The sequence below is a fragment of the Giraffa tippelskirchi genome, chromosome 6 (genome assembly GCF_054371585.1).
Source record: "Giraffa tippelskirchi isolate mGirTip1 chromosome 6, T2T-mGirTip1v1.2.pri, whole genome shotgun sequence".
Lineage (NCBI taxonomy): Eukaryota > Metazoa > Chordata > Mammalia > Artiodactyla > Giraffidae > Giraffa > Giraffa tippelskirchi.
Window position 1 is genome coordinate 125,979,656 of NC_137280.1, and position 27,986 is coordinate 126,007,641.

General features: G+C 56.7%; 1 protein-coding gene, 1 long non-coding RNA gene and 1 other non-coding gene across 7 annotated transcripts; 1 reads left to right on the forward strand and 2 right to left on the reverse strand.

Moving 5' to 3' along the window:
* Positions 1-1,434: 1,434 nt before the first annotated feature.
* PCDH1 (protocadherin 1) lies at positions 1,435-27,983 on the reverse strand. 5 transcript variants are annotated; one of them, XM_081504639.1, is made up of 6 exons: positions 27,749-27,983; positions 18,284-19,146; positions 13,098-15,293; positions 7,563-7,782; positions 6,584-6,622; positions 4,375-5,457 (listed from the first exon to the last, which is right to left on the reverse strand). In XM_081504639.1, exons 1-5 carry the CDS (start codon positions 27,786-27,788, stop codon positions 6,597-6,599), a joined length of 3,345 nt encoding a protein of 1,114 aa, XP_081360765.1. In that variant the 5' UTR covers positions 27,789-27,983; the 3' UTR covers positions 4,375-5,457; positions 6,584-6,596. The 5 variants fall into 5 exon arrangements, with proteins under 5 accessions (XP_081360762.1, XP_081360764.1, XP_081360765.1 ...); XM_081504636.1 differs by lacking the exon at positions 6,584-6,622 and having other exon boundaries at positions 1,435-5,457; XM_081504638.1 differs by lacking the exons at positions 6,584-6,622; positions 27,749-27,983 and adding an exon at positions 25,458-25,621 and having other exon boundaries at positions 1,435-5,457.
* LOC145511433 (uncharacterized) lies at positions 6,241-17,333 on the forward strand. The gene is made up of 3 exons (XR_014057850.1): positions 6,241-6,413; positions 14,490-14,686; positions 15,971-17,333. It is a non-coding gene; the product is annotated as an uncharacterized LOC145511433 (long non-coding RNA).
* Positions 23,522-23,594, reverse strand: TRNAC-GCA (transfer RNA cysteine (anticodon GCA)). Its single transcript has one exon. It is a non-coding gene; the product is annotated as a tRNA-Cys (tRNA).
* Positions 27,984-27,986: the final 3 nt, after the last annotated feature.

A 27,986-nucleotide genomic window follows, 5' to 3' on the forward strand; every position in this document is an offset into this window, starting at 1 on the left:
CCTCTCCCAAAGAGACCTTGAAATGTCTGTAGCATGAATGAACCAACCAGGGACAGGATTCTAGTACTCAAGTCCCTTAACCCTGACATCATTTCCAGGGCTTGGCCTCAACAGAAGGAGCTCCTCACCCCTCACTGTCTGGCAAGCTCAGAGGTGGAGATGACATGGGGCCCTCTTGCTGACTCAGTGCCTCCTCTGCTCAGGAAGTGAGGCTTCAAGGTTAGGCGCAGGTATCCCTGGCCACTGGTAGAGGGAGGGTTGGAGATTCTCTAACTGGAGGAAGGTGGGAGCATAGGGTTGCACACTGAGCCAGGGAGCTGATCTCACCCTTTGTGGATTCAGAGGCTGCCAGAGGGACCTCTGCCCTTCCTTTCAGGGTGTCCACCCCCGACCCCTCTGCCAGGCTTGCTTGAGCGCAACTGATCAGACTAGATCTTGGTGGTGTCTTCACTCTGCCCCCTCCCACTCTTCCCCTTGGTGCCGCCCCCACATCTTCAGCACAGCAGATCCAACCACTTGTCTCCGTTTGTAGCGAGGGGGGCGACAGTAGCGAGGGGGCGTGGGGTGGGTCCAAGCCCTGCGAAGCCCGGAGTAAGGGAATGGATAAAGGAGCCCCCACGACCCGCGCCGTACCCACGGTCGATCCGGGTTTACAAGGAGGCTCATCCAGGATTAGTCCCTGCGCTCGACTAATCCCAGCAGCTGAACCGACCCCGGGGTCTGGGAGTCAGGCTCATGCTGCGAGAGCGGGGTGGGGTGGGGAAGGGTGCACGCGGACTGAGCGGAAGCGCACGCGGGGGGAGGGGCGCCCCGGCAGGCGGGGCCCCGAAACCGGCTGATCCGGTCTCTGTTCTTCGACTTCTTCCGAGCTGGTGTTTACCAGGGAGCCGGACGGAGGAGGCCTGGCCACTCGGCCCGGAAGCGGACGGGGGTGGGGGAGCGCGTTAGGGGCCAGAGGCTGAGATCTTACCGGGTCCCCATACATAAGACTTCCAACCCTCGTTCCTGAGCATGCGACGGAGCGACAGACAGGTGTCCCCTGCCCCTTCTCCCATCCAGTTCTGCGATTTAAACTCTGCTAAATGAGGCGTAGCGGGAGTGGATACGCGCCCTACCGAAGACGGCAGCATAGCGTAACCCTCCGCAGCGCGGCGCGCCCTCCAGCCTAACGCCTAGCCTGCGCCTTAACTCCGGTGGGAATGGGTTGCCGGAGCGGATTGAGCCCAGTGAATGGCTTTAGAGTACGAAGTAGATCTGCCCTCAGTTTCCGTCCTCTTGTCCCCCTCCCTGCGTGGCGCCGATTAATGCCATTATGGATCTCGATCCCTCTTCTCCCGTCAGCGTCCCCCGACCCCCTCCAAGGTCGCTATCCCAGATTTAGCCTCCACTTTCCCCGGGACGCCGACCCAAGGGGCTGGAAGAAGCCAAGTGGGGTCCGGTTTTCACACTTTTATTGTAAAGCTCGGGAATAATTACACGGGTCTTTCATTGACAGCTCAGCAAACAAACCGGAAACGAACCGAACCGGAGGGGTAGGGGCGGTGCCTGCGCATGCTCGCGGCGGGGGGCGGGGGGCGGTCAGAGAAAGAGAAAGACAGAGAGACAGAAATCATTACAAATCAATGGGATTGTGCTCGCAGCGCCAGGGACAGGGGTGGAGTGGGGGCGGAGCGGGGGCCCTTCCCGGGAGGAGCGAGGCGGTGGGAAGTGGCACGAACCAAGAGAAACACGACCCCGGTGTGGGCACTCGACGCGCCCAAAACCCCCCTCCCTGATCCCCACCCCCCCAACACACGAGAGAGACACGGCCCCCCTCCCCACTCAGATAACCCGAGGAGACACAGTCTCCTCCTCCCCACGGGCAGACACACCGCCCGGAAACCCCATGGGCGAGACACAGTCCCCCCTCCCAGAGAAGTCCCACGTGGAGACGCCCCCTAAGAGGCTTTCTCTTGGCCAACACAAGCCAACCCAACACCAGGAGACAGCCCCCGTCCAGGGAAGAAAGGGCTCCAGAGGCTGGGCCCTCAGGAGAGAGAGGTATCCCAGAGCCCCTAGGAGAGAAGACAACTAAGAGCTGCTTAGTCTCATCCCAAGTGCTGCAGGTCAGAGACACACCCGGAGGAGGGGTGCGGGGAGGGCCAGAAACATCTCTTCCCAGACATGCTTCAGAGATAGCCCCCTTCCCTGGGAAGAGAGATGGCCCAAGACTGACATGCCTTAAGTACTCCCAGGAACCCTGGGAGGAAAACAGGCTCCCCAGAGAGCCTGGGTAGGGGGGAGACATGCTCCCGTGGTCTCCAGAGGGAATACATATCCCCCTAGAGACTCCCAAGGGGAGAGATAGGGCCTAGGGAGCCCCCAGAGGTGAGGGATGCCCCCGAGACTCTCCCCTGGGGATGTGAGACACGCTTCAGGGACCCTAGGAGAGAAGTGTCCCCATATACCCTCCCCCTACCAAGAGACATGCTCTGAAGTAGGGGGTGAGGACGGACTAGGTCCCCTCTAGGAAGACACTGACTGGGTCAGGCTGGGTTTGAGCGGGGTCTCCTCTGGCCAAATGTCGCCTATTTGTACATAAAACTGTACGCGACACAAGGCATTGGGGAAGGGCTTCACAGACGTAGGACCAACCAGAGTGGTCCCCAGTGCTGTCACCCACCCCCTGCCCACCTTTGGTTTCACCTCTCCAGTGCCCAGGTGGTGACAGACTCAGTGCCCCGACCCCAACCAGGGGGCATGGGGCTCTGCCTTCGCCTATGGGAAGGGCTCCTCTGTGCTTCTCAGCCCTCCTGGCCACCTGGGCCACTCTCTTCCTTCTGGCTTCTCCATTGTGCAAAGTGCTCCTCTGCCCTTCTACTTAGTGCTCAGGGGCCTCCAAGACCAGAGCAGGGTGCCCAGGCCACCAGGGGCTTCCAAGGGGAGTCTGCCGACCCCAGGAATGCCTCCTGTCTGGACCACCCTCTCCACCAAGCAAATGGGCCACATACCATCTTGCCAGAATCTTGAACTCCAGGACCCAGGACAGCCCTCAAAGCCACTGACCCACCAGCTGGGCAACTCGTGTTACCAACTCCACCACTATTGCACCTGCCCCGTTTGTGCAGGGAGAAGGGGCTGTCTCTTTAACCAGCCCCAGCCCACCTCCTGGGCCTCCCCAAGGGAAAGGAGCCTTTGGCCAATCCCTGGACCTGGTTACTGCCACCCCAGCCCACTCTACCCCCTGCCCTCCATAGAAGGGCTGTGGATGCTGGGGCCACCAGCCTAACAATGTTCTCCTTCCCAGCACTGTTACCCCAAGCCAAGTTAGGGGCAAGGAGCAGAGAATAAGGTGATTCTTCCGCCCCCTGGCTTTCAGGGGTGGAGGTGGGGTCTCTGGGGATACAGGAGTCAAGACCCCAGCAACACAGCTCCCAAAGGCACCAGACGACCCAGCAGCCTGTACCCACCCCTCCCACCCTTGGGCCGACCCCCTCAAGCTTAGACGAAGTCAAGCAAGGGCCATACCCTGAGTCTCCAGCCTCCCAGCCTGGGCCCCTGGGGAGCTGGAGAGGTATGGGCCAAGGCAGTGGGGGTTTCTGGAAGGAAGAGGGACTGAGGCTTTGAGATGGCCACAGTGGGAGACGGAGGCTCTGCAGGATGCCTCTCACACCCTGGCCCCCTGAGGTGAAGAAAAGAATCCCACCTCATCATGGCTGACTGGGCTTCTCTGCCCCCCCAACCTCCCCACCCCCATGGGACTCCTGACCCTGGCAAAGGGAAGCCCAACTGGAAGAAGGGGGCCTGGAGCCCAGGGTGCCCTGAGGCGCCCTTCCCACCCCCTGAGATCAAGGCAATGGTGGTTTTACAGGCTGACGGGTCAGTCATGGCAGGGGCTGGGGGTGGGGGGCAGAGAGGGGGCAGGGTGCAGGTACCCCCTACTGGGGGCAGCAACCAGCCACCCCCTGAGCAAACCTTCCTGCTCCCAACTCACCCAACCAGGCCAGAGGCACAGTCATCCCACCCCTGTCCAGCTGCCCCCCACAGCCTCAGGGCCCCTCTGTGATGCTCATCTGGATGTGGGGGCCAGCCTGAGCGGGGATTCCCCCCACCAGGGCACAGCGTAACAGTTCCAAAAAAATAGAGATTTGTATTCTTAAAAAAAATTAAATAAAAGCCCAGCTCTGCTGATAGGCGAATGTTACCCTCACCCCCACCCACCCTTTGTTTCCCTGGCCTGCACCCCCATCCCACCATGGCCCCAGGGGTATTTACAACATGGAACAATAGAGGCCTGGGGTGGGGGGCACTGCGGCAGGGAGGAGGGGGCATAGGGCAGGTCCCCCCCAGAGGGGTCCCCCAAGACAACACAACATCAACAAGAAAAGTTGCAAATCAGGCAGAAATGGGGACGTCATTCCAAGGTCCTTATATACAGACACTGCATGACCAGTGGGGAAGGGGCAGCCCCCAGATGGGACCAGGCATGGGCATGTGGCAGGCAGGTGGGCCGGCCCAGGAGCAGTACAGGAAGACAAGGCCTCTGCCCCACTCTCACCCCATCCCCACCCCACCTTTGGTAACAACAGCCCTTCGGGGAGCCCCTGGTGGTTGAATTTCCTCTGGGAGTTCCCAGGGAGGGGGGCTCCCCAGTTCAGCCCTGCTGCAGGGCTGGAATGGGGGCATCTTATCCCCGCCCTGGTCGACCATCCGGGAAACAGTTAAAAGTGTGCTACCCGCCCTTGACTCCGCCATCTGCCCAAAGTAAGGGGGGTGCTCCCTGGAAGTCGAGAGAAGGGAGCCTAGTCATCAGAGAGGAGCCCTCTTGGGCATCAGCTGGGAGGAGCCCCAAAAAGGGGACGAGGGGTCTCCCTAGGGTCTGGGGGATGAAGTGAGGGGAGAGGACCTGGACCCTGCATGGGGGAAGGGCCAGCGTGGTCATGAGGCCAGTACCCCACCCCCCACTCGGGGCCCTGGCCAGGAAGTCCACGCTGGAGGAGTCAGGAGCGGGGACCCTGGAATGGGCCCACCTGGGAGCTGGCCGGCGACTGGGGAAGGGATGGCCGGCCGGCCAGAAGGGGGCTCACAGGTAGATCTCGCGCTTGGCCGTCTGGGCAGATGCCGGTGTGGCTGTGGGTGGGAAGTCCGAGGTCTGGGTCAGGGGGATTTCCTCCAAGGTGGCCGAGTCCTTGCAGGAATCATGGCTACTGTGGGAGAAGGCACTGTAGGAGGGCAGGAGGCGCACGGGGGCCGTTTTGGTGTTCCGGTCTTCCGGGGGGCTGGGGCTGCCGGCGCCCGCAGGCTCCTGCCCTCCTCGGTCCTGGTAAGGCACGAAGGTGGAGAGTTTGAGGGCGCTGCTCTTGGTCCGGCGGCTGGGAGATGACTGGCCCGGCATCCAGCACGTGTCAGAGTGGCCAAACTCGCTACACTCGCGGGTACAGGTGCCCGTCATGGCAACGTCAGGCAGAGGGCGCAGGTCTGCAGGGAAGAAAGGGGAGGGTCCTCAGGCAAGGCAGCCTCCCAGGGCTCTGCTCCATGGCCTCCCAACGGCACCTCCACTCTGCCTCGAACAAGAGTGCACACCCCTTCCTGCCCACCAAGCTCACAGGCACACACACCCTCCCACCATCCACGGCACGCGCACTCTCACACACACAGCCTGTCCTCAAATAGACATTCCTTCTTCCATCCTCACCCATCCTCCAGCTCTCCTCACACACCCACTGTATCTGCCCTCAGACAGGTGCACAAACACACAACCCATCTATGCGCTCTGTCATCTACCTCCAGACAGGCTGACACATGCACATCTACCCTCAGATAGGGATGAGCAAAGCCCTGTCCTCATTACAGACACAATCTCTTTCTCCCTCGTCCCCCCCTTCCCCACACACACCCATAGCCTTCCCCTCAGATAGGCATGGACACACAAATCTATACCGGGCATCTCTATCCTCAGACAGAGGTGGGCACATATCTTCCTTCTGAGCCCCCTCAAGCCTCACCATGCCCCCAGCTGTCCTGGAACCCCACCTCAGCACAGCAAGGGCCCGCTACAAAGCCAGGGGTTCCCATAGAAGCACACACTCGCATAGCCACAAGCACGCTCATGCAGCCCCTCCCCACCTTACTCTAGCCCCTACAGCAACCACCACCCCTGGCCTTGCCCCGGCTCCCTGCCCAGAACACCCACGGGAACAGGAGTTGGCCACCTGACATCAGCAGTAGCCGGTGTGGTTGCTGGGCAGCCAGGGTCTCTATGGGAACGGCTGGGCCTGGAGCACTTCCTGTCACAGTTGCCCCCGTCCCGCCCTCTCTTGAGGACAGCACCAGGCGGTGACTGCCCCCCCCCAGGGACATGACTGAGTAGCACCGCCTGGGGTGGGGGCTCCCCTGGCACCACCCACCCTGGTTTGGCCTCCTGCCAGTTCAAGGTGAGAAGGGGACAGCTCTGTTGTTAACCCTCAAAGCACCCAGGCTCTTCAGCTCAGGGAAGAGTGGGGGACCCAACATGGCACGGAGCAGAGCATGGGCACTGGGTGGGCGGGGCTGGGTGCTGGGCCGAGTCCCACAGACCCCAGACCCCAGAGTAGCTCCCACATACCTGGCAGTCCGCCTCAGGGCCTGCTCCTGCCAGCCGGCTCTGCGCGGGCACAAAAAGGACGAGACGGGCGTGAGATCGCGCATGGACAGGCAGGGTGGGGAGAGAGGACACTCTGAGACCTGGGGCCTGGGAGGTCAGATAAGAACCTTGTGCCCGCGGGGTGAGGTGTGGAACCTTTCATCTTTTGGGGGGCTTCGGGACTTCAGCCTGAGGGAGGGGGTGAGACCTGAGGACAGGTCCAAGCTGGAGAGTCTGTCTATCCCAAGGGCAAGCTGATTTAGGCTCCCCACCACAGGCCACCACAGTTGCCTTCACACACACACGCACTGCACCCATACATTCTGACAACACATCCCCCATCTGTCCCCACACTGCTCCCGCCCAGACCTCACTTCTGCCATCCCTCCAAACCTCTCCCAGACAAGACTTTCCCCTCCCCAGCCCCACCACCCCTCTCCTCAGCCAAATGGTCTCCTGCTCCCCCAGGGGACCATCATACCCTTCTCTGGGCTCCTTAGAGCATCCAGGGTCCCTTCCCTTTCCTCAAGGCCCTCTGATCCTCATTACGTCAAAAGATTGCCTAAGGGCTCCCTCACCACTACCTGAGCCCTCTAGCCCCCATTCTTGGGGTCCCTGTTCCCAGGAGGCAATATAGAGTGGTGCTAAATGCAAAGTCTTTGGAATCAGAGAAGCCTGGGTTTGAATCCTTCCCAGCTTTGTCACTTCCTGTATATGACTTTGGGTAAGTGACTCAACCTCTCTGAGCCTCAGTTTTCTCCACTGTAAAGTGGGCACAATAAAGTCCTCAGATCAGAATGGTTATGCAGATTCAATGAATATATGCCCGAAAGCACTCTGCACAGTGATTACTGCTAACCACAGAAGAGCTCAAGAGATGGAGGCTGTTTTGTAAGGTCTTGTCATCATTTTCAGGCTTCTACTCATTCCTGGGGTGCCCGACCATGCCAACGCCCCTCACCATTCTCGGGGTGCTCCATCTCTCCTATGCTGCCATCAGGGGTGGTGCGCTCATAGTGATCCTCAGGCAGAGCCAGGGGACCCAGTCGGGGCCCTGACGACGACTTGCTGGATGGCGTCTCGGACTCCTCCAGGCCACTATCGTAGTAACTATGCTGGGACGGGTCCTGCAGCTCCTGGGCCTGGCTGGTGGCGGAGAAGGTGACGCGGCGGTGAGGTAACTGCAGGGAGAGGAAGCGTCACTGCTGGCCGGCCAGCCTGCCCCACGGGCCCACCACCACACCAGGCTGCAGCCCCAGCCAAGCCTACCCCCAGAGCTTCTAGTTCTCTAGGCCTCAGCAGCAACCAAGAAGAGGCCCAGCCGCCCAGCACAGCACAGCCCCCCAGAAAGCAGACACCTTCATAGAGGACTGCCCTTCATTCTAGGACAGCTCCCAGGACAGCCAGGACTACACACTGGAAGTCCCAACACAGCACAGGCCCCAGTGTTATGACAGCCCCCAGGCCAGCAACGATAAGCCTAATCCAGTACAACCACTTGTTAGAGCACAGCTTCCCAGTATTGGCACAGCCTCTCTTTCATTCCAGACAGCCAACACCAAAATAGCACAATACCAGCCAACTCCCCTAACTCCAGCATAGCCTCTAAACACCAGCAAGCCTCCAGTTTCTAGAACAGCTCCCTGAAAGCAGGACACACTCGTCATTCCAAAACAGCTCACCAATACCAGAACAGTTCCCTAATTTCCAAATAGCAGCCTCCAGACTCCAGCTCCTCACCTGTCTCATTGCTCCGTAACTTCCTACTGCCTCCATCCAGTGGGGTTGCTAACGGCTTTCTGAGCTTCTGTTCCTCACCCCTGGTCTGTAATGCCCCCTGGTCTGTAATGCCGTAGGCAGGACTCCCTGCTGAGTCCTCTCCCACTCAGCCCCTGTCCCCACTTGTTCCCCTTCAGAGAGGCCTGGGAGTGGGAAAAGGTGGGAAGGAAGAAGGAAAAGAAGCCTGATAACAAACCAGGGCACCTTGGGGGTGGGGTGGCAGAACAATGGAAACTCCCCAGCCCTCCACATCAGGAAACAGTATTAACTGGAGAGGGCAGGGCCCAGGAAGACCTGGGCATAGGAGGAGGGGCTGGCATCCATCAGGGATTCAGAAGGCTGGCTTCAGATGGAGACTGCTTCTAGGAAACAGGAAGGAGCTTCTGGGAGGGGCTGCTGGCTTGGTGGAGTGAGGATTTAGACTGGGAACTGGGGTCGGGGGAGTGCAACAGTGATAGGCTGCTCCCAGCCAGCAGCTCTGTCTGCCTGCCATGGGTTAATGATCATGCCAGGAACCTGGCAACCTCAGCCTGGCACTTGGCACAACCAACCAATCACCCAAACACCCACCTGGGACTGCCACTGGTTCTCCTGCCAACCAGAAATTAGGAGTTGTGGAGGGCGAAGACCAAGGGCCCCTGGAGGCCAAGGGTGGGAGCAGCCCATGCCCAGGGCCCTGCTGATGAGTCTCCAGGTTCCCTCTAATCCTCTGACTTTGTGGTGCTTTGTTCTTAAAACTCTCAATAGGAAGTCATCGAGATGGATGGTGGCCCAGGTTTGCAGACCCACCCTCCTGATACCCTACACAATTTGTGTCCCATTCAAGGCAGCTGGGGTGGGGGAGGGTGTCAGCACGGGGAGCTGCCTTCCCACCTTGCCTCCCACTCCATCTTCAGGCACAGGCAACCCTTCTTCGAGATTCATGTTAGGATCCAAAACACTGAAAGGTCTGGGTGATAACAGACAAGATCTCCCAAACTGACCTGACGACAGGTTCCAGGAGCTCTGGGAGGCACAGAGTAGCCTGGCTAGCAAGTGTTTTTTTCTTCACAGTTTTCCTTTTAGACATTAGCCAGCAGCCCTCCCTCCCCGCAGAACCTGTGCCTGGTAATCCAAGGCTGCGATCCTGCCTCCTGGAATACACATTACTTGGTCTTTTTCTATGATGCTTTTCTTTAAAATGGAGGGTTGGGTCACACTCAATACTAAATATTCCCTATAGTTCTATGACTATCAAATCTTAAAAAGTCTAGGGACTTCCTGGTAGTCCATTGGTTAAGATTCCACACTTCCACTGCAGGAGGCACGGGTTCAGTCCCTGGTTGAGGAACTAAGATCCCACATGCTGTGCACTGTGGCCAATAAATAAATAAATCTTAAAAGCCTATGTCCAAAATCTGTCTCAAACACCCTAGACCAGAAGGTCTAGATACTTGCTGGATATTTCTAGTTGGTGACCCCATGGACCCTTCAGATTCAACATGCCTGAAACCAAATTCTTTTTCTTCAATCAGCTTCTGCATGGGCAATGATCTTACATTATCCCCCTTATCCAGACTTAGAAGGATGGTATCTATCTGGAAATCTTGGTAGCTCTCCCCTCACTCCCCACCCCTACTTCCATATCCAATTATTCCTTGAGTCCTATGGGTCTTTTCTCCAGAATGTCAGCCTGATCCATCCATCCATCATTCCCTTTGCCACCATCCTTGCCTCGACCTTAGGGGTTCAGTCCTGTACCTTCACCTCTACAAACTTAAATCCACCATACACTCCAGTGAACTTTCTAAAACTCAGTTCATCCAAAATTTAAGAGCTTTCAGGGGCTCCCATTTCCTCTTAAGGAACTTTTGACAAGGCATCTATGTCCTCTGCAGCCTACAGTCTTCTGGTCTCAGTTCCCCACTCCATCCTCCATTCCATTCAGAATCTCCTTTCTGCCCTCTCCCTGCCTCCAGCTTGGTGACACTCACTCCTGCCTCAGGGACTGGCTCAGCCTCCTGTCCATCTCCTGCTCCTCACTTCATGAAGAGCTGGTTCAAGGTGCACAGGAGCCCACTCCCATGTCTTCTCATACTACATACACGCCTCAAAGAAAGGGAGGGGACACCATGGTCAAATAAATTTGGAAAACCCACAGTTATACAAAGCTTAACAGTTTCTCCCTTCTTGCAAAACTTTGTAGAGCCTTTATTAGGTTAATCTGAACTTAGTAAAAAAGTGCATAATGGAAAATAGCAGACTCTGGCAACCAGATCTCCTGATGATTTGAATTTGACTCCATCGCTACCTAGTTTTCATTTCTGTAAAATGACCTACTCACAAAGAGTTATGAGCGTTGAATGAGCTAATTCACATAAAATGCTTAGCATGGTACGTTGCACCTGGTAAGGACTCAAAAAAGAAAAAAAAAAAATGAAGCGAGTAGTGGCAGAACAAGTTGGGAATAGCTTTTCTGTGTGGCATTCTCACTGGTGAGAATCAACACCAAGATTCTCAACTGCCTCATCTTGTCAGTTGTATGTCTTGTAGAAATATGACCATTTTTTCCTCAGGGTCTAGCACAGTGCCGAGCACACAGTAGGGATTCAGCCTATGTGTTTTGATGATAACAGTGGTGTCGTGACTTGGTTATGTTTGAATGTGCAGTGTGGCTCCATCCCTGGGTTGGTCTGGAACCGGGTAAAGGGTAATCCCTCAGACTTCGGGAAAGAAAAAGAGATGAAGGAGCTAAAGGAACAGAAGAAAGAGGGAGAGGCAGTGGCAGCAAGGAGAGGAACAAAAGAGAAAGGATGATTGGTCAGGAGCTGCTGGAGGTCACCCTAGAGATGCTTATTTGTCCAGGAGAAGTGAGATGAAACAAGATTTCACTTCCCCATGCCCCACTCCTCCAAAACCCCCAGGATTTTTACTTTGGGGGTGCCCCAGGGCGTTGGGGAGTTTGTGGACAGAATCAGAATAGAGAGCTGGCGCCTTGGACCTCCTGGGAGTGTCTCAAGCCTCTTCAGTCACCATGGACACAGGTTGCCTCTGGCCTCAGAGACTCCCCCAGGACCTGAGTCCCCTCATTCTGACTTTAGCCTCCTCCTTGGGCACAGCCAGCGACAGGGCAGACCCAGGAGAGCAAGAAGTGAGAGACGGAGAGAGAGAGAGTGAATGAGAGCTAGCAGCTAAGGGTGGCCAGAGCAAGGAGCTGAAGGAAGGGAAGGGAGAGGGCCATATAGGGCGCCTCAGCCCGGGTCAGCAGTGGGGACACAGAGCAGGTTGTTTCACTGCACTGGAAGGATTCCCTCCCCTCTCCCTGGGCCCTCCCTCCCGGCAGCCCAGGCTGGTGACCCTGGTGGGAAGACAGGGCAAAGCAGGCTAATTGCTGGGTGTTGAGTGGTATTGGGATGAAGAGGCTGGGAAAGGGACTTGGGAAGATCTTGCCTCTAGGGAAGGTGCCTAGTATAATTAAGACGTTCTAGGCCTTCATCTGAGGCAGCCAGACTGCACTCTACCTACCCTACCAGCTGCTCTGGTCTGAGCTCTATTGGGAACTGCTCAGTGTGCACAGAGGGGAAAGGTCAAGTCTTAGCCAGCGGAGAAAGGGCAGGACTTGGGTGCCTCTCCACTTGCTTTCTTGATGAAGGGCATCATTCCCAGGGAGGCCTCACAAACCTGAGGGGAAGGAGGGGGACTTCCCTAGTAGTACAGTGGGCAAGACTTTGTGCTCTCAATGCAAGGGGCCCTGGATTCGACTCCTGGTCAGGGAACTAGATCCCACGTGCTACAACTAAGACCTGGCCCAGCCTAAACAAATAAATATTGTTTTTTTTTTTTAAAAAAAAAAAAAACCATGAGGAGAAGGATACACTGCTGGACAGCTCCATTTGAAGGGTGCTTCACCCACACATGGACTCGGTCATGGTCATGGGTGGGGGGGGAGGTGATCAATTAAGATAGGGTTGGCAGAGAGGTACAGGTCTGGGACATGGGGAGGGACAAACAGCAGGGATGGGGACATTGAGGCAGGACCTCCAGACAAAGGATTGTTTCCAGTCTCTCTCACTTCTTCTCTCACTTCCAGGAAAATAAGAAACCAAAACTCCAAAAATAGAGAACTTTATTATCAGAGGGCAGTGTTTGGGACTGGGGAAGAGGAATGGGAGGCCCAGCCCAGGAATCTGGGGTGGGGAAGAGGGTGACACACAGTACACAGAGAAGGCACAAAAGGGGAGGCCCCCCTCCCTGACAGAGTCCCCACCTGGTTACCCACCAGGACCCCAGGTCTCCCTGTTTCCCCTTTAGAGAAGCACCCATGGCTGGTCTCAGACAGAGACCCAGGTTTGAAGGAGACTTATTCTCCATTTCCCTCCCCGCTTCTGCCTCCAAACCCTTCTGCTCCCCTGCCCATCAGCCCCCACCTGCAGGACCCGGCATCTGCTCATGTCCCAGGATGTAACAAATTACAGGCCTCTCCCAGTGGAGAGGGGCAGTGGGTGGGGGGACACAGAGCACACCCTCCGTTTTCACTGGGCCCAGCCCTCCAAGCCTGGGTGAGGCAGCAGGGTCATTGCCGGTCCCAGCATTCCCTGACCTCCCACCACTGCCTTGGGCTGGTGAGCAGAGCAGGTCCGAGACACCAGCTCTGTCACTCCCACACCTCGGTCCAGATGGCCCCGTGGTAGGGGTGGGGTGGGGGCTGGGGCGTGCTGAGCCTCAAGGGCTGGCCTACCTGCTTGCTGGGGTATTTGGGGGGGTTGGTGCGGTAGCTGTAGTCGGAGTACTGCTCAGAGCCCGTGGACGTCGTGTCCCCGGTGCCCACGAATGTGTTTGCAGGCGGCAGTTCCTGCACCACCTGGTGCTTCTTGGAGGCGGAGGGCGATTGGGGCTGCAACTGGATGGAAGGCAGTGGGGAATTAGAGCGATAGTGGCGACCCAGGTCAGGGCTGCCTGGTGGGTAGTTGAGGGGCAGGTGGATGCGCGGACTGTCCCCGGGGGCGTCGCTCATCAGGTTGAACTTGAGAGACTTCTGCAGGCCGGTCTCATCCTCATCCTCCACCGGTTTGACGGGCTTGGGAGACTTGCTCTTCTTGCCCTTGCTTTTGTTGCCCTTGGAAACTTTGCTGCTGGGCTTGGGGGCGTACAGGTCCTTGGTTTCCTTCTTGCCAGCCTGGTAGCCACTCTTGGCCTCCCGTTGCCGGCAGTAGCGCACGAGCACAGCCAGGGCGATGAGCAAGGCCACGGCCACGACACCAGCCACCACGCCAAAGAGGATGTTGCCGCGCTGCTTGGAGCGCTCATATTCTGGGTCCCCGGCGATGTCGATGTCCAGCGGCGTGTCCAGGCTGTGGCCCAGTAGGGTCTCCAGCAGAGTGCGGTTGGCCAGGGTCTCGTTGACATACAGGTGGACCAAGGCTGTGCCGTAGCGTGGGGGCTTGCCACGGTCACTGACCTTCACGACTAAGCGGTGCAACCCATGGTGGCGGCGCTCAATCTCCTTCTCCAGGGTGATGGCACCAGAATGTGACCCAATCTGGAAAAGTCCATAAGGGTTGCCACCAGCGATGCTGTAGGTCAGCTCAGCATTGACACCAGAGTCAATGTCCTCAGCTGTCACCTGGCTGACCGTCTCACCCAGACGGGTCTGGGGGGTCAGCAGCCGGTGGGAGGTGTTGGAAGGGGCAGTGATAAAAGGCGCGTTGTCATTCTCATCCAGCACGTTGATGGTGACACCAACGTAAGCTGAGCGAGGTGGGACACCACCATCCACAGCCTTCAGTTGGAAGGTATAGGTGCTTTGCTGCTCCCGATCAAAGCTCAGGCTGGAGAGTATGGTGCCCGTGCCATTCTGGATAACAAAGTCACCATTGTCCTGCTCCACCGTGAGCTGTACCCGTGCGTTCTCCCCCTTGTCCCCATCAATGACAGTCACCATGCCCACCGGACTCAGTGCCGGCATGTTCTCCATCACCGAGAAGTTGTAGCCACTCAGCATAAACTTGGGGTCATTGTCATTGCAGTCCAGCACGTTGACAAGGACAGTGGCTGTGCCCTGGAGGCTAGGGCTGCCCCGGTCGGCTGCCACCACCTTCAACTCATAGCTTTCCCTCTGTTCCCTATCCAGGGATGTCTTCACCCGGATCTCTCCGGTTTCAGGTGAGATGGTGAAGAGGCCCTTGGCAGCTGGCTCAGGCTCCAGAGAGTAAACCAGCTCAGCATTGGAGCCCGAGTCGGCGTCACTGGCAGTGACCTCGGCGACCACTTCACCCGGCTTGTTGTTTTCTGGGAAAGCGACCTCAGTGACGCTCTGGGTGAAGACAGGTGCGTTGTCATTGACGTCCACCACCTGCACCTTGAGGGAATTGGTGCTGGAGAGCGGCGGGTTGCCAGAGTCCACGGCCACAATCTCAATGGTGTAGTCTTTGACCTTCTCGTAGTCGAGCGGGGTGGTAGTTTGCAGGAAGTACTTCTTCTTGCTGTCGCTTCCCGTCTCGCTGGCCTGGCGGAGTTGGAAGGGCACATCGCCTGCTACCACACAGGTGACAGCTGCATTCTCCCCCTCGTCTCTGTCAGATACCTGCACCAGGGCCACAGCTGTCTCTTCCGCCACATCCTCCGAGATGTTAGCCATCCCGTCCTGGTGTGTCACCAGCCCTATGCCACGGATCTCGATGGTGGGCGCATTGTCGTTCATGTCCTTCACAGTCACCACCACCTGGGCTCGGGCACTCTTGGGGTTGGTGCCACGGTCCTTGGCAAGCACCGAGAAACGCAGGGTGCTCAGGTCCTCACGGTCCACGGGGCCCTGCACAGTGATAAGTCCGGTGTTCCTGTCTAGTCGCAGAAGACGTCTCACGACTTCAGGCGCCTGGTGGAAAGTGTAGTCGATCTCTGCGTTGGCACCTTGGTCTGAGTCGTTGGCCTTCACCTACAGGGCAGGGGGAGAAACGAGGAAAACAGGGCTGGGTTAGCTTGGGAATAACAAATTAAGGGACACCATGGTTGTCTTTCCAGGGAGCACAGCAGACATGACTAATCTAACAAGGCAGCCTTTCCAAAAGCAGCACGTGTGAGCCCTGCCCTTTCCCAGTTCCTGACACTGTAGCTGATATTACTGATCTATTTTCCTGAAGAGCACAGATAACAGCCCACAAATCCTCGAAGGTGCTGCAGGCTTACTACTAGAAATGGGACGGGGCAGAACTGAACTCTACTTATCATCTCTATACTAGTCCACCCAAACGTGGGGATGAGGATCCAACTAGCAACCAGGGTAGCTCTTCCACCCAATTTAACTGGCCTTCAACCCTTCTGAAGAGCTGGGAATGTGTGAGTAGTAGAGATGGTGTGTATGTATGGCATATGTGTATAATAGGCGTGCATGAACATACACGTGTTGTGACTATGTGAGAAGGTATGTGTGTTTGTGTACGTGTGTGTTTGTACATGAATAGAGACCCACATGCCCACCTGGAGGCCACAGGTGAGGGGACTGCTTTTTTTGAAAACAGCCAGATAGGGATGTGGGTCAGAGGGAGCCCGCCAAGCCAGGCCACTACTCTTGTCAAACCGGGGAAACCTGTTTCAAGTCTCTTTCCCTCCCAGGTCTGGAGCTGGCTAGGCACCAACTTGAGGAATCCGGCTGAGCCTGCGGCCAAGAAGGAGGGACTGGTGCAGGCCACAGAGCCTGCTGGCAGCAGCCTGGGCTCCCGGCATCAAACAATGAGCTGTCTGTCCCTCTGCAGTGGGCACGCCCTCCCACGCCAAGGCCGACGCACACTCGGCCCAAGTCTACACAAACACGGGTGGTGACAGAGCAATAGGAACCAGGTGGGAATGGCCATGAGGGAGCACTGGTCAGGTAGAAACATGCGATCTGGAGTTAGGTCACAGGCCAACAGAATGTGATGGCAGTATGTGTGGGGAGATGAGCAGGGAGACCAGATAGGTGCCACTAGGCAGAGTCTCCAGGGAGCAGAGCAACAGTGTCCTATGTTCAAATCCCAGATCCACTACTTCCCAATAACATGACCTTGGGCCAATGATTTAACATCCTCAAGCCTCAGTTTACAAATGTGTAAAATGAGGATAATAAGAGAACCTATTTCACAAGGTTGTGATGAGGATTAAACGGGATGATATCTGTAAAAATGTCTAACACTGCCTGGCATGTGCCAAGTGCTCCCTAAATACCATGTATCTCTCTTTTTGTTCATCCATTCAGCTATCCATCCATTCACCTCTGAAAATCAGTGCTGACACTCTATGGGCCACTGCTAGTGTCTTTCCTTCCCATCAGGGGTTTTTTCTGACAGTAAAGACACATGGGTCAGGATTCCCAGCTGCTTGATCTCTACTCACTCCTCTAACAGTTTCTCTTCACCCCTCCATCCCCTCAATCTGTCACCGACTTTTCATTATGATTCCCACTGTCTTTCTCCCTGTCTCTAGCTCGGTCACCCACCTCCTTATCCGCCTTTCTTGCCAGCTTACCTCTCTCTCTGACTCTTGACTTCCGTCTCTCCCTCCCATCTTGCTCAGTTCTCCTGCCTCTTTCCCACTGTTGGTTCTCTCCTAGCCTCTCTTTTCTGCTCTATCTACCTGTAGCCTCGTCTCTGCCCCATTCTCCTGCTTCATCCCACTTCTCGACTCTTACACCCATGGGCTCTGAAGTCCAACAGTTTGAGTTGGACGTGGCAGAGGTGGGATCTGAACACATCAGATGGGTGATATGAGGAAAGTTTCCTAATCCCTATGGGCTTAGTTCCCCATCTGTAAAATGGGATAATGCTTACTTTGTACTGTAGGGATTAAATGATATAATACACAGAATGTATTCAGAACAGTGCCCAGCACTTAGGCTATTATTAGTCACCATCCCCGACTGTGTGTCTCCCTTCTCTCTCTCAGTCTGTCTTCTACAGGTTCCAGAACACCAGCCACTAAATAAAGGTCCAGACTCCCCCTGTGCCCTGCTTCAGTTTGGGGATGTAGAAGGAATGGTTTCCCAGGACAGCTAACGGTGTGCAGGGCAGTCTGAACCCTCCTCAGCTCCCTCACATCAAAGACAGACAACTTCAGCCCATGGGGAAGGAGAAAGGCACTGGGGCTGGCAGGAGGCCAGGGCTGAGATGACAGCGCAAGATACACCCACCTGTCTACAGGGACGCTTTCTTTGCTCCCTCCCAGGCCCTGGCCCCACCAAGCTGCCCAGCCCCTGGGGCAGTTCCCATGGAAAGGGGTGCTGAGAACTGCAATAGAGGCCACCAACCCCCTAACTGTGCCTAGCACCCCATACCCATGGGTGCCTCGTGCCTAGGGGAGGAGATGGCTGTATAGACATCTGAACACAGTTTTCTAGAATTCTGAGGATTCACCTGGCTAAAATGATTTCATTTGACTATCAGGGATGGGCAAAGGAAGGCTCTGTTCTTCAGCCTCGGGAAACTCTCATCTGGCTAACAGGCCCCTAGTTGGGAAGATATTCTCATCTCTGGAGAGAATCTACTTGGACAAAAGGTGATTCATTTGTTCAGCTCGCTTGGCTGGGGAAGAGAATGTCATTTGACTTGGGAGGGGGTTTTACTTTGCAGAGGTTTCTCCAACTTGACTCTGCCTCAGGGATGGGGGATCACTGTTCTTATGCTGTGTCACTGTCACGTAAATAGCTTGACTGAGGAAAGTCACTCCCCTGCTGGGGTGGGGTAGGAAAGTCTCACCAAGCAGGGGCTGGGAAAAGAGATCTCACTGCAGTATTTTGACCGTTTTGCCCTTAAGTGAAGGGAATTCTCACGAGCCTGGGGTGGGCTCCCATTTCTAAATGGAAGTTACCCACAGGGTAGAGCAGGGAAGACATAGGGTAGAGTAGACCCAAGGTAGAGTGGGTCACCCTGACAGTTAGACAGAGGGGCCTCTCACCTGGATGACTGAGTGGCCTATGGGGCTGTTCTCAGACAGCTCAGCCTCGTAGGACGGCCGCTCGAACTTGGGGGCATTGTCATTGGTGTCGAGCACAGTGACCCGAAGCAGGGCGCTGCTGGCACGTGGGGGGTTGCCACCATCCTGCACCTTGATGGTGAGGTCGTAAGAGTCCAGGCGTTCCCGGTCCAGGTTGCCCATCACGATGAGTTGTGGCTGCTTCCCCTCCTGGTCCTCTGCCACCTGCAGCCCAAATAGCTCCTGGGCCTCGGGCCCCACCTGCAGCTCATATGACGCCACACCGTTGGGGCCAGCATCTCGGTCTGAAGCCACCGGGATGGAGAAGAGTGAGCCGATGTTGGTGTTCTCGGGGATGGGCAGTGTGATGACTGGCGAGGCAAAGTTGGGCGTGTTGTCATTGATGTCCTGAACCTCTATCTGGCCCTCCAGCAGCCGGGGGCTGCCGTTCTGCACAAGGTCCGTGATAGACACCTCGAATTCCAGGATGCAGGGCTCACCAGGGAGCTGGTTCTGGCATTCACGGAGCCCCTCACGGTCGATAGAGGTTTCGGTGGTAAAGATGTCGCCCGTCTTGCCATCTACCCGCAGGTACGGGGCGCCTACCTCTAGTTTGTACAGGTGGCCCACGTCGGGAAAACCATAGTCGGCGGCAAGGCTCCCGATGAGGGTGTTGGGCGGCTGTTCCTCAGCCACCTTGTACACCACCCGAGTGGCATGGCCCGGGGACGGAGCCAGCAGCAGCAGCAGTGCTAGCAGCAGGGTGGGAAGCAGCAGACGTCGCTCCCCGGGGCCTGGGCTGTGCCTCAGGGGTCCCATTGGGGCAGGCTCCAGAATCAGGAGGGCTGTAAGGGGGAGAGACAGAACAGAGTGGTCAGCTGGGAGGAGAGCCCAGGCCCTGAGGGCTGCCCAGAGCCACCCCCAACTCCCCTTCTCCCACCTACACACTGATCTCCAGGAGGGAGCTCTGCTCCGGTACAGAATACCCATTCCAGGACCCAGAACCCGAATACCCATTCCAGGACCCAGAACCCGGAGTCTCACCCACAGCCCAGTGTAGCAGCGGTGTCTGCTCCAGCTGGAGGAGCCGGTAGGCGCCGGAACAGGTCTAGAGCAGTTCCCGCCCCTGGAACGCCCGGACCCACCTGACACTCCCTCCCTCCCTGCTCTCTACTCTGTGCTCTGCCCAACACCTCCTTCTCACCAGCATCCTGCCTTAGTCACCCATGCTAATTACCCTGATACTGAGATACGGAGAGACAGCAAGTGCAAGGGCGAGACCTGGAGCCCCCCACCCCCTGCCGTGAACACAGTAGGAGAGAGACACAGGAACCCTCACATTCCCCAGACCCCGAACATCACCACCGCCCACACTGAGGGCCGCATAAGTTGGCTGCAGGCAGAAGGGATGACGTCACATTCCTCTCCCTTCTGAGATGCCAAGTCAGTGTGTGCGTGAGGTAGGACATCTCAAATCCCCTTCTTCTGACACTAATCACCCTGCTAACCAGGGTGCCCACCCCTACAAAGGGCCAGCTTGAACAGGGCCCCAACCAAGGCTTGAAAACAAGGTTGAGGACTAGGAGTTCTCCCTCCCCGATCTGCTTGCAAACACACATGCCCCTGAGCACGGACACCTGTGTGTACACACATAGTTCCTCCACCCTCGCTCTCCACAGGGGGGTGGGGAGGAGAGACATGAGGAGGTACGTGGAAGGTAGCAGACGTCAATACTGGGGTCAGGACAGTGGTCAGAGCTGACTAGCCCTGGAACTGGCATTGGGAGCTGCCCTGGCCCGTCCTTAGAAACTAGGAGTCCAGCAGGTCTAACTGGGACAGGGCTGCCGATGACACGAGCAGCCTTGCCCAGACCACTTCCCACACGTCTGTTCAGTCTCCCAGTGTGCATCTGGCCCCTACCTCACACCTGGCCCCTCCCGGCCTTAACCGGTCCAGCCCCATCTCATACCTGCCTCTCCCTGCCCACCCCTAAATCCTTCCAGTGAGAGGCCCGTATGCCCCAGCCAACCACAAGCTGCACCACAGTCACAACAGCAGCTTGCTTCTTCTGCTGGTCTCCTCAGCTTCGAGCTGTGTGTCAGCAGACTTCAGCTCAGTACCAGTCTTGACTCCTACCTCTTCTCCAGCACCACCATGCCACAACCAGCCCCACTATTCAAATCCAAAGTCTTTGGCCCGGCATCTTCAACAGAGGCTCAGGCTGGATCTCCTGTCCCCAGCTCCTTGCCTGCCCCTGGAATAGGTACCCCGAACCTGGAAATCCTACCCAGACCCTGTCACAGGCCACACCCACCCCACTGAAGGCAGCCGCTGGTCACCCAGGAAGCCTTCCCAGGCCTCTTCAGCCCACAGTGACCTCTCCTTCCTCCAACTCACAGCCAGCTTATTGTGCGTACCAATCCCTCAGCAATGAATCACCGTGCAGCCGGGGACACCGCCCGCCCGTGTTATTCAGTCCCCATATTGTGCACCTAGTCCTGTGTTCTCCAACTCCCCAAGCATCCCGAAGGAAGGGACAGGGCTCCCTGCACTCATCCCCCAGCCCAGACCTGTGCCCCTTCCCAGAGCTGGGCTCACTACAGTGCTCATTCGTGCTTTCAGGGAACATTTATTGGGTACTTAAAATGTTCCAGGCTTTATCCTGGCCAGTGGAACAGAGAAGTGAACAAGACAGATGCAATCTGTCACTGTGGAGCTGACAGTTCTAACTCAATGACTATTTGTCACTTTTGTTGGGTTGTACCCATTTGACAGGTGTAGGGCAGTAGGGTGGAGAAGAGCAGGGACTGTGACATCAGGCAGTCTGAGGCAAACCCCAGCTGCCCACTTCCTGACCGTGTGAGCTGGAGCAGTTGATTTAGAGCCTCAGTTTCCTTGTCAGTAAAATGGAAATAATACTACCTCTTTCCTAGGGAGTTTGAGATCATGTGGGCTGAATGCCTAGCACATGGGCACTCAACAAATGCTCCCTCAAAGCACTTACAGTGGTAGTTAGGTAGCCGTTTGGGGAATAATTTGTGAATTGTTTGTCTTTCTGTGAGCAGAAACTAAGAGAGCCTCTGCTTTGTTTACTCGTATATCCATCCTGAGGTCCTCGCCCTGGACCCTGCACACAGTTGCTGCTGCTGTTGTTTAGTCGTGTCCAACTCTTTTGCATCCCCATGGACTGTAGCCCACCAGGCTCCTGTGTCCATGGCATTTCCCAAGCAAGAATACTGGAGTGGGTTGCCATTTCCTTCTTCAGAGGATCTTCCCGACCCAGGGACTGAACCTGGGTCTCCTGCATTGGCAGGTGGATTCTTCACACTGAGCCAGCAGGGAAGCCCCTGCACAGTACAGTAGGTGCTCAGTAACAGCTCATGAATGACTGATTATTTTAGCTAACCTATCCTAACCTATCCTCCCCAACTTTGTGTGTGTTCACTGCTTGTCCTCACCCAGTTTCTCTACTCCACCGAGAACTCCCTGGGCTCCAATCTAACCCTTCTTGTGTAGGTTAGATCTCAGCAAATGGTCATTGAATGCAGATTCCTTACACAAGCACAGCCCCTCCCTGGTCATTTCTCGCACTAATAGGCTCAACACATGTGAGGCTGTTATCAGATGAGTAGTGTGTGTTTGTTCCCAGCTGCAATCTTAATCTCTTTAAAGGAGAGAGGAGTTTATCCGATGCTCTATTTGGATCCATCCTTCAGCCATTTCCCATCTCCGAACAGACCTGGCACTGGGCTCATCTTACCATCAAGCCCCAACCCAAACACACCTATCTCCAAAGAACCTCACTGCCTTCTGGGCACCTTATTCTGCCCTCCCTTGCACAGCACACACACAATATGGGATCATTGTGAGCACCAACTCCGTGCATAAGTCTTGGCTGGCTGAGGCCTAAACCTGACAAAGAGGAGAAATAAAGCAGTGACGGCCTGCCTACACTGACTCTCTCCAGATCAACAATTTGTAACCTTTTGGGGTCACATCCCCCTTTGTGAGTTTTATGAAACTACATGGCAGATTTTTCCAAAAAAATGAATGTTCACAAATTTTGGCTACAACTTCAGAGGTCCGTGGTCTGGCAGCGTCAGGGTGACTTTGATTTGTAGCTGCTCTAAGAGCTACAGATTAAACACCAATCTCGGGGGCTTCCTTCCCCATCTCAGGTCACAACCAGGGGCTCTGACCCCTCAGGCCTCCCAGGCAGCACAAACATAGCATGTTTGTGACACATTCTCCCCACCTCCCGCCTGCCTCCTAATACTCATACACATTCTTTCACTCACAATGTCACCCTTGCTCAGTTGTGTCCGACTCTTTGCGACCCCATAGACTATAGCCCACCAGGCTCCTCTGTCCATGGAATTTTTCAAGCAAGAATCCTGGAGCCAGTTGCCATTTCCTTCTCCAGGGAATCTTCCCCACCCAGGGATCAAACCCACGTCTCTTGCATCTCCTGCATTGGCAGGCAGATTCTGTACCACTGAGCCACCAGGGAAGCCCCCGTCACCCTTAGGAGTCAGGAAAGGATTGTGGCATCTAACTTCTGATTGGGAGGAACACTAAAAAGGAATATCCAAGGCAAGGATGGTTGGGGGCAGGGGGAGTTTCCAGGGGTTCGGAGAGGGTTGCCCAGAGTAGGATCAAGAGCTGAAGAAGGTTAGGCTCTTTAAGTACCTGAAGAGTCCCTTTAAAATGAGTACTATCTGGCCCTACCCTTAGGAATTCTGATTCTGTAATAGAGACCTGGAGAAACCCCCCAGGCAGCAAGGTGGAGGCAGCAAGGGTCTGGAACCTTCTGGGAACAACTTTGAGGTACTCTAGGTCTTTGGAATTAAGAATGAAGTATAATTTCTGTCATCATCACCTTTACTACCATCATCTCTCTCCTCACTATCATCATCATCGCTAACACTCCCAGAGATTCTATTACATTTACATCCAATTCCCATTTAATCCTCCCAACCCTCTGAAATGGGTCCTGTTTATTATTACATGGCTTTCCATAGTACAGATGATAAAACTGAGGCTCAGAAAGAATAACTGCCTTAGGTCATAGAAATAGTAAGCTGAAAAGTGAAAGTGAAGTTGCTCAGTCGTGTCTGACTCTTTGTGACCCCATGGGCTGTAGCCTACCAGGCTCCTCCGGCCATGGAATTTTCCAGGCAAGAGTACTGGAGTGGGTTGCCATTTCCTTCTCCAGGGGATCTTCCCGACTCAGGGATTGAACCTGGGTCATCAGCATTGCAGGCAGACGCTTTACCAACTGAGCCACCAGGGAAGCCCCTAGTAAGCTGAAGAGTTGGGATCTGAGAAATAAGAATGCCTCCCCACATGAGTTGAGAAAAGGCTGGATAGGGAAAGAGAAATCAACAGAAGTCACTGGTTGCTATGTACCACCCCTGCCCTCCGAACACACACACACACACACACACAATCCCTGGGCTGCCAAACCTTCAGGGCAAGGAGTGAGAGAGAAAGAGAGGGTCTAGGGTTCAAGGATGGAAGGACGCCAGGCCTCCCTGGATGCAGGGAGAGAGAACAGAACAGCCAGGAGTGGCAGTGAGGCAGCCCTTCCTACTCCTGCTCCCACCATCCCTGAACTTTGTCCTGGTGGTTGGTTACAGGGAGTCATTAGTCCCAGACGGCAGCCTCTGAAGCCATTAGTGCCTTATCTGCCCTTGCCCAGGTACTGGCTGCCTTCCCGGCAGGGGTGTCCCCACCTCCACCTAGCGACACTGGGCACCCAGGACCCTGAGCAGCCAGAGCCTCAGGAGGGTCAGTGACTCATTCTTCTCAGGCTCCACGAGCACAGTGAGGTGGGAGGGCACAGAGTCCAGGGAAGGCCAAGGAAAATGCCATCTGTGTCAACATCTGGGCAGGAAGAAGGACGGCTGTGAGGGTCACCTGGAACCTTCATTGCCAGCCCACCTCAGGGACCAGGGGCCATTTCCTCCTGAATGCTGTGGCCAGAGAGGAAACACACAAGGGCAGATGTCACAGCCCCAGAGGCCAGGTCAGCTGTGACCCCCACCCCTGCACCGTAACAAACAGCCACCACCACTGTGGGCACAAAACACTGAGGGACAAAGCAAACATCTGGGAGAGGAGGGTAAGCAAGCTGGGCTGTGTGGGGTGGAACTGTTCAGAGGCTTCCCACAGTGAATAAGTGCGCAGCCCTCAACTCCTCTCCCTTCTCTTTTACAACCCTCTATTAGCCTCTGTGGGGTTTCCAGGCACCTGCATTCTTGAGTCAGATTGTCAGAGTTCAAACCCTTGTTCCACCACTTGCTAGCTGTGTGACCTTGGCCAAGTGACTTTACCTCTCTGAAGATATTTCTATATGTGGAATGGAAATAATCCTGCCTCTTGAAATTATTTGGGAGGATTAAATAAATGGGAGCTTATACATTAAGGTCTATTGTAAAGGAGAGATATCTTTCTATCTAAATGGAGCATTTCATTTCCAGCATCAGGCACACAGTAGGGGCTCACTGGTTTCATAAATAAGTGAACAAATCCCTCGCCAGCTGGGAAAACCTATGAAGGCAAGGATAGTTGTGTATCTTACTACAGTATTGCATCCTTATCACCCACCATGGGCCTTGGCAGACAGTAGAAGCTCAATACATGGTTGAATCTCTGCAGCACCAACTCTCCTCTCTCATGGTAGGGGCAGCCCTCAACCCATATGAGGATCTCCTCCTTCCCCATCTCCTCTCCCCCAGCCCTGACTCCTGCTCAGCTCCTCCCTCCATCCTCCCAGACCCTCTCCTGACCCTTCCACCCACACTCTGCAGCAGTTAGCTCACCATCTCTACCTAGCCCAGGTCCCCTGACCAAGTAGCCACAGCAGCAGACCTTCTGCCAGGAGGACGCCTTACCAGCAAGATGCCCCTTTCCAGCTGAAATCCCTTTTGGGGGTGGGGATTGGGTGGGAGGGGAGGGGAGAAACTAAATGCAGCCAGAACTGAAACCAGACCTGCCCCCCTGCCCCCCTGCCCCGGCAGTCTCTGGAGGCCCTTCTCATCCCTCTCTCCTCTATCCACTCCATGCCCTGGTCTAGTTATAATTACAGATCTCAATCCTCTGAGACCCCCACGTCAAGAAAGTAACACTTGCCCCACCCCTAACCCCCACACACCTAGACCTCTGGCTGTCACAAACACCTTCAGGGCACCCTCTTCCCAGGCAGCTACCAAGGGTTGGCTCAAAGCAGGTAATGGAAGGCCCTCGGCGTCTTCCGGCACGGCGTCCTGGACTCAGCCGAACCGGCCGGGGCGGGCAGACCCCAGCCTACACTGCTGTGGTCAGTGGGCGCTCGCGGCACACACCCTGCGCTCGGGGCATCTCCTCCCAGAGGACACTGGAGAGAGTGTCGGGGGTGGGACAGCGGCAGTTCCTCCAGCATCCTCCGGCTCGCCCGGCCCCACCCCACCCCCACCCTCACCCCCGCGGCGCCGGGCCTCCCCGAGCTCGAGGCGAGGCGCGAGTGCGGCGCCGGGAGAATGCGCCTCACCAGCGGGCCCCCGGTTCCCCCTGCCCTAGGGGCCGCCGCGGGGAATCCCTCCTCCTCCGCACTCCGGGTCTCAGCCTAGGGACCCCCACAAGCCGGCGTCGCCGAGAGCCGCGCCGCGGGCGCCGGGAGGGGGCAGGGAGGGAGCCGACGCCGGAATCACAAAGCGGCGAGCCCGGCCCGGAGGAGAAATTCTCGTAAAACCGAGCCTCTCGCGGACAGCAGAAAAGGGGGCTTTACCCCACTCTCAATCATGAAAGACCTCAGAGCCGCCCCGAATATTTCCTGCTAGAAGGAATGGTCGCCGGCCACTGCTGAGAAACAGAGGCCAGAAGTCTGGGCTCCCGAGGGTAGGTGGGGGGAAGGAGTGCGAGTCCTTGTCGCCTGCCAATGCTGCTCCTGCGCGTGCCGCGCCTGCCCTCCTGGTCCCAGGGCCTCGCCCGCGCACACGACTCTGGCCTGCAGCCGGGACCTGGCGGAGGGGACGCCCAGGTGTGAGAGGGACACAGGTGTGTGGGACCCAGCTATGCTGGGGATCCAGGTGGTTCGGAGAACGCAACTGAATGGTCCGAAGAGGGTCGCAAACACTGCCCAAGGTTGGCACCCTTTGCAAAAGGGCCTAGTGCCCCGGAGCTTCGGGGAGGCGGGGTGGCGCGGCCTGCCAGGTCCAGCTTGTTCCGGGAATACCCGGCCGGCCAGCCCGGGAGTGGGGGTGGAGGAGGCGCCAGCGGGGAAGCAGGTCCGACCAGCCCGCCCCTAGGGTTCCCGCCGGGCCGATATTTACACTGCCTGTATCGTGATAAGGGGAAGGGGCGCTCGGGGCTCTCCCGGCGGCTTCCCAGGAAGGAATCTGGCCTCTGAGGGAGAGGTACAGAGCGCGTGTGTTTGTGTGTACACCCCCCAAGGTGTAATGTGATATTGTTGGTGGAAGGTGTGTGTGAAATCCAGTGTTAAGATGTGGGAAGCAATAGACTCGGTGTTTGTGACCATGAAGCGCTGTTGTGGGTGCCACTTGCTGTGTTAGGGTGTGTGCCTTCAAGGCGTGTGCGGAAACACTGGGTTCTGTGTTTATGGGTGCAATCGAGGGGTGCAAGCAAGACGTGTTGTGTACCTATTTTCTGGCCAAAGAGTGTAACATAATTTATGTTAGGGTGTGTTCCTTAAAGGAATATGTGTGTGAAGCTGGGTTTTGAGTGTTCATCTGGCGAACTGTGGCCGTGACACTCGTGTTTTAGGGCACGAGATTGCGTTTGTGTGTCCAAGTCGTCGAATGTCACACCTGGTTGTGTTCTATTGCTTTGTAGGACCACGGGTTGTGTGTCCGTGCTGCTGAGCGTGCAGGCGCTGAAGCGGATTCTCAGCTAGTGACGGTGCCCCAGCGGGCGCTGGTGTGCGGGAGGTATGCCTGTGTGCACATATGTGTGTATGTGTGTACATATGTCCGTGGTCTGGCCCTCCGGGTGCCCGCGGGGAGCTGGACGCGCCTGAGTGATCCGAGCTGGTCGCCCAACAAGTGTGTGTGTGCTTGTGGATGAGGGTCCTTGCTTGCTACATCCTCGGGGAGTGCCCCACCAACTGGGGGCTGCGCACTTGCCCCAAACTAAATCCATCTCTCGCGCTCCCGGAGCCCCTTTATCCCCACAGCTCCAAGCGCACCGGGGTGCAGGGCGCCTAGGCTGGGGTCCAGTCCAGCACTCCCTCTCCTCGCTCGGCTTCTTGCGGCGGACCCTGGAGGCCAGGGTGCCCCGGCCTCAACCCCCACTCCGAGCTCCCAAACGCCCCCACTTCAACCCCGGCACGCGGAGCACCGACTGGGCCCCCGTGGCCTCGCTCGGCCGAGCGCCCCTCCCTCGGCTCCCGCCGGCCATGGCCGCTCACAGGCGGGAGCCACCGCCGCCTCCACCGCTACCGATCCTTACCCGACTCTGGGCAGTGCCGGCCACGGGCCCTGCAGTCCATGAGCCGCCACCGGCCCCGGCCCGGGCTGCGACTCGGCACGGCTCGGGCTGGCGCTGCGGTTCAGGCTTGGCTCCGGCTGGCTTTGCGCGCAGCAGCCCCAGCGGCTTCGCGTCCGCGCCGCGCTCCCGCTCCCGGAGTGTGTGAGGCGGCGGCGGCGGCGGCGGCGGCGGCGGCGGAGCCAGCAGCGAGCGGAGCGCA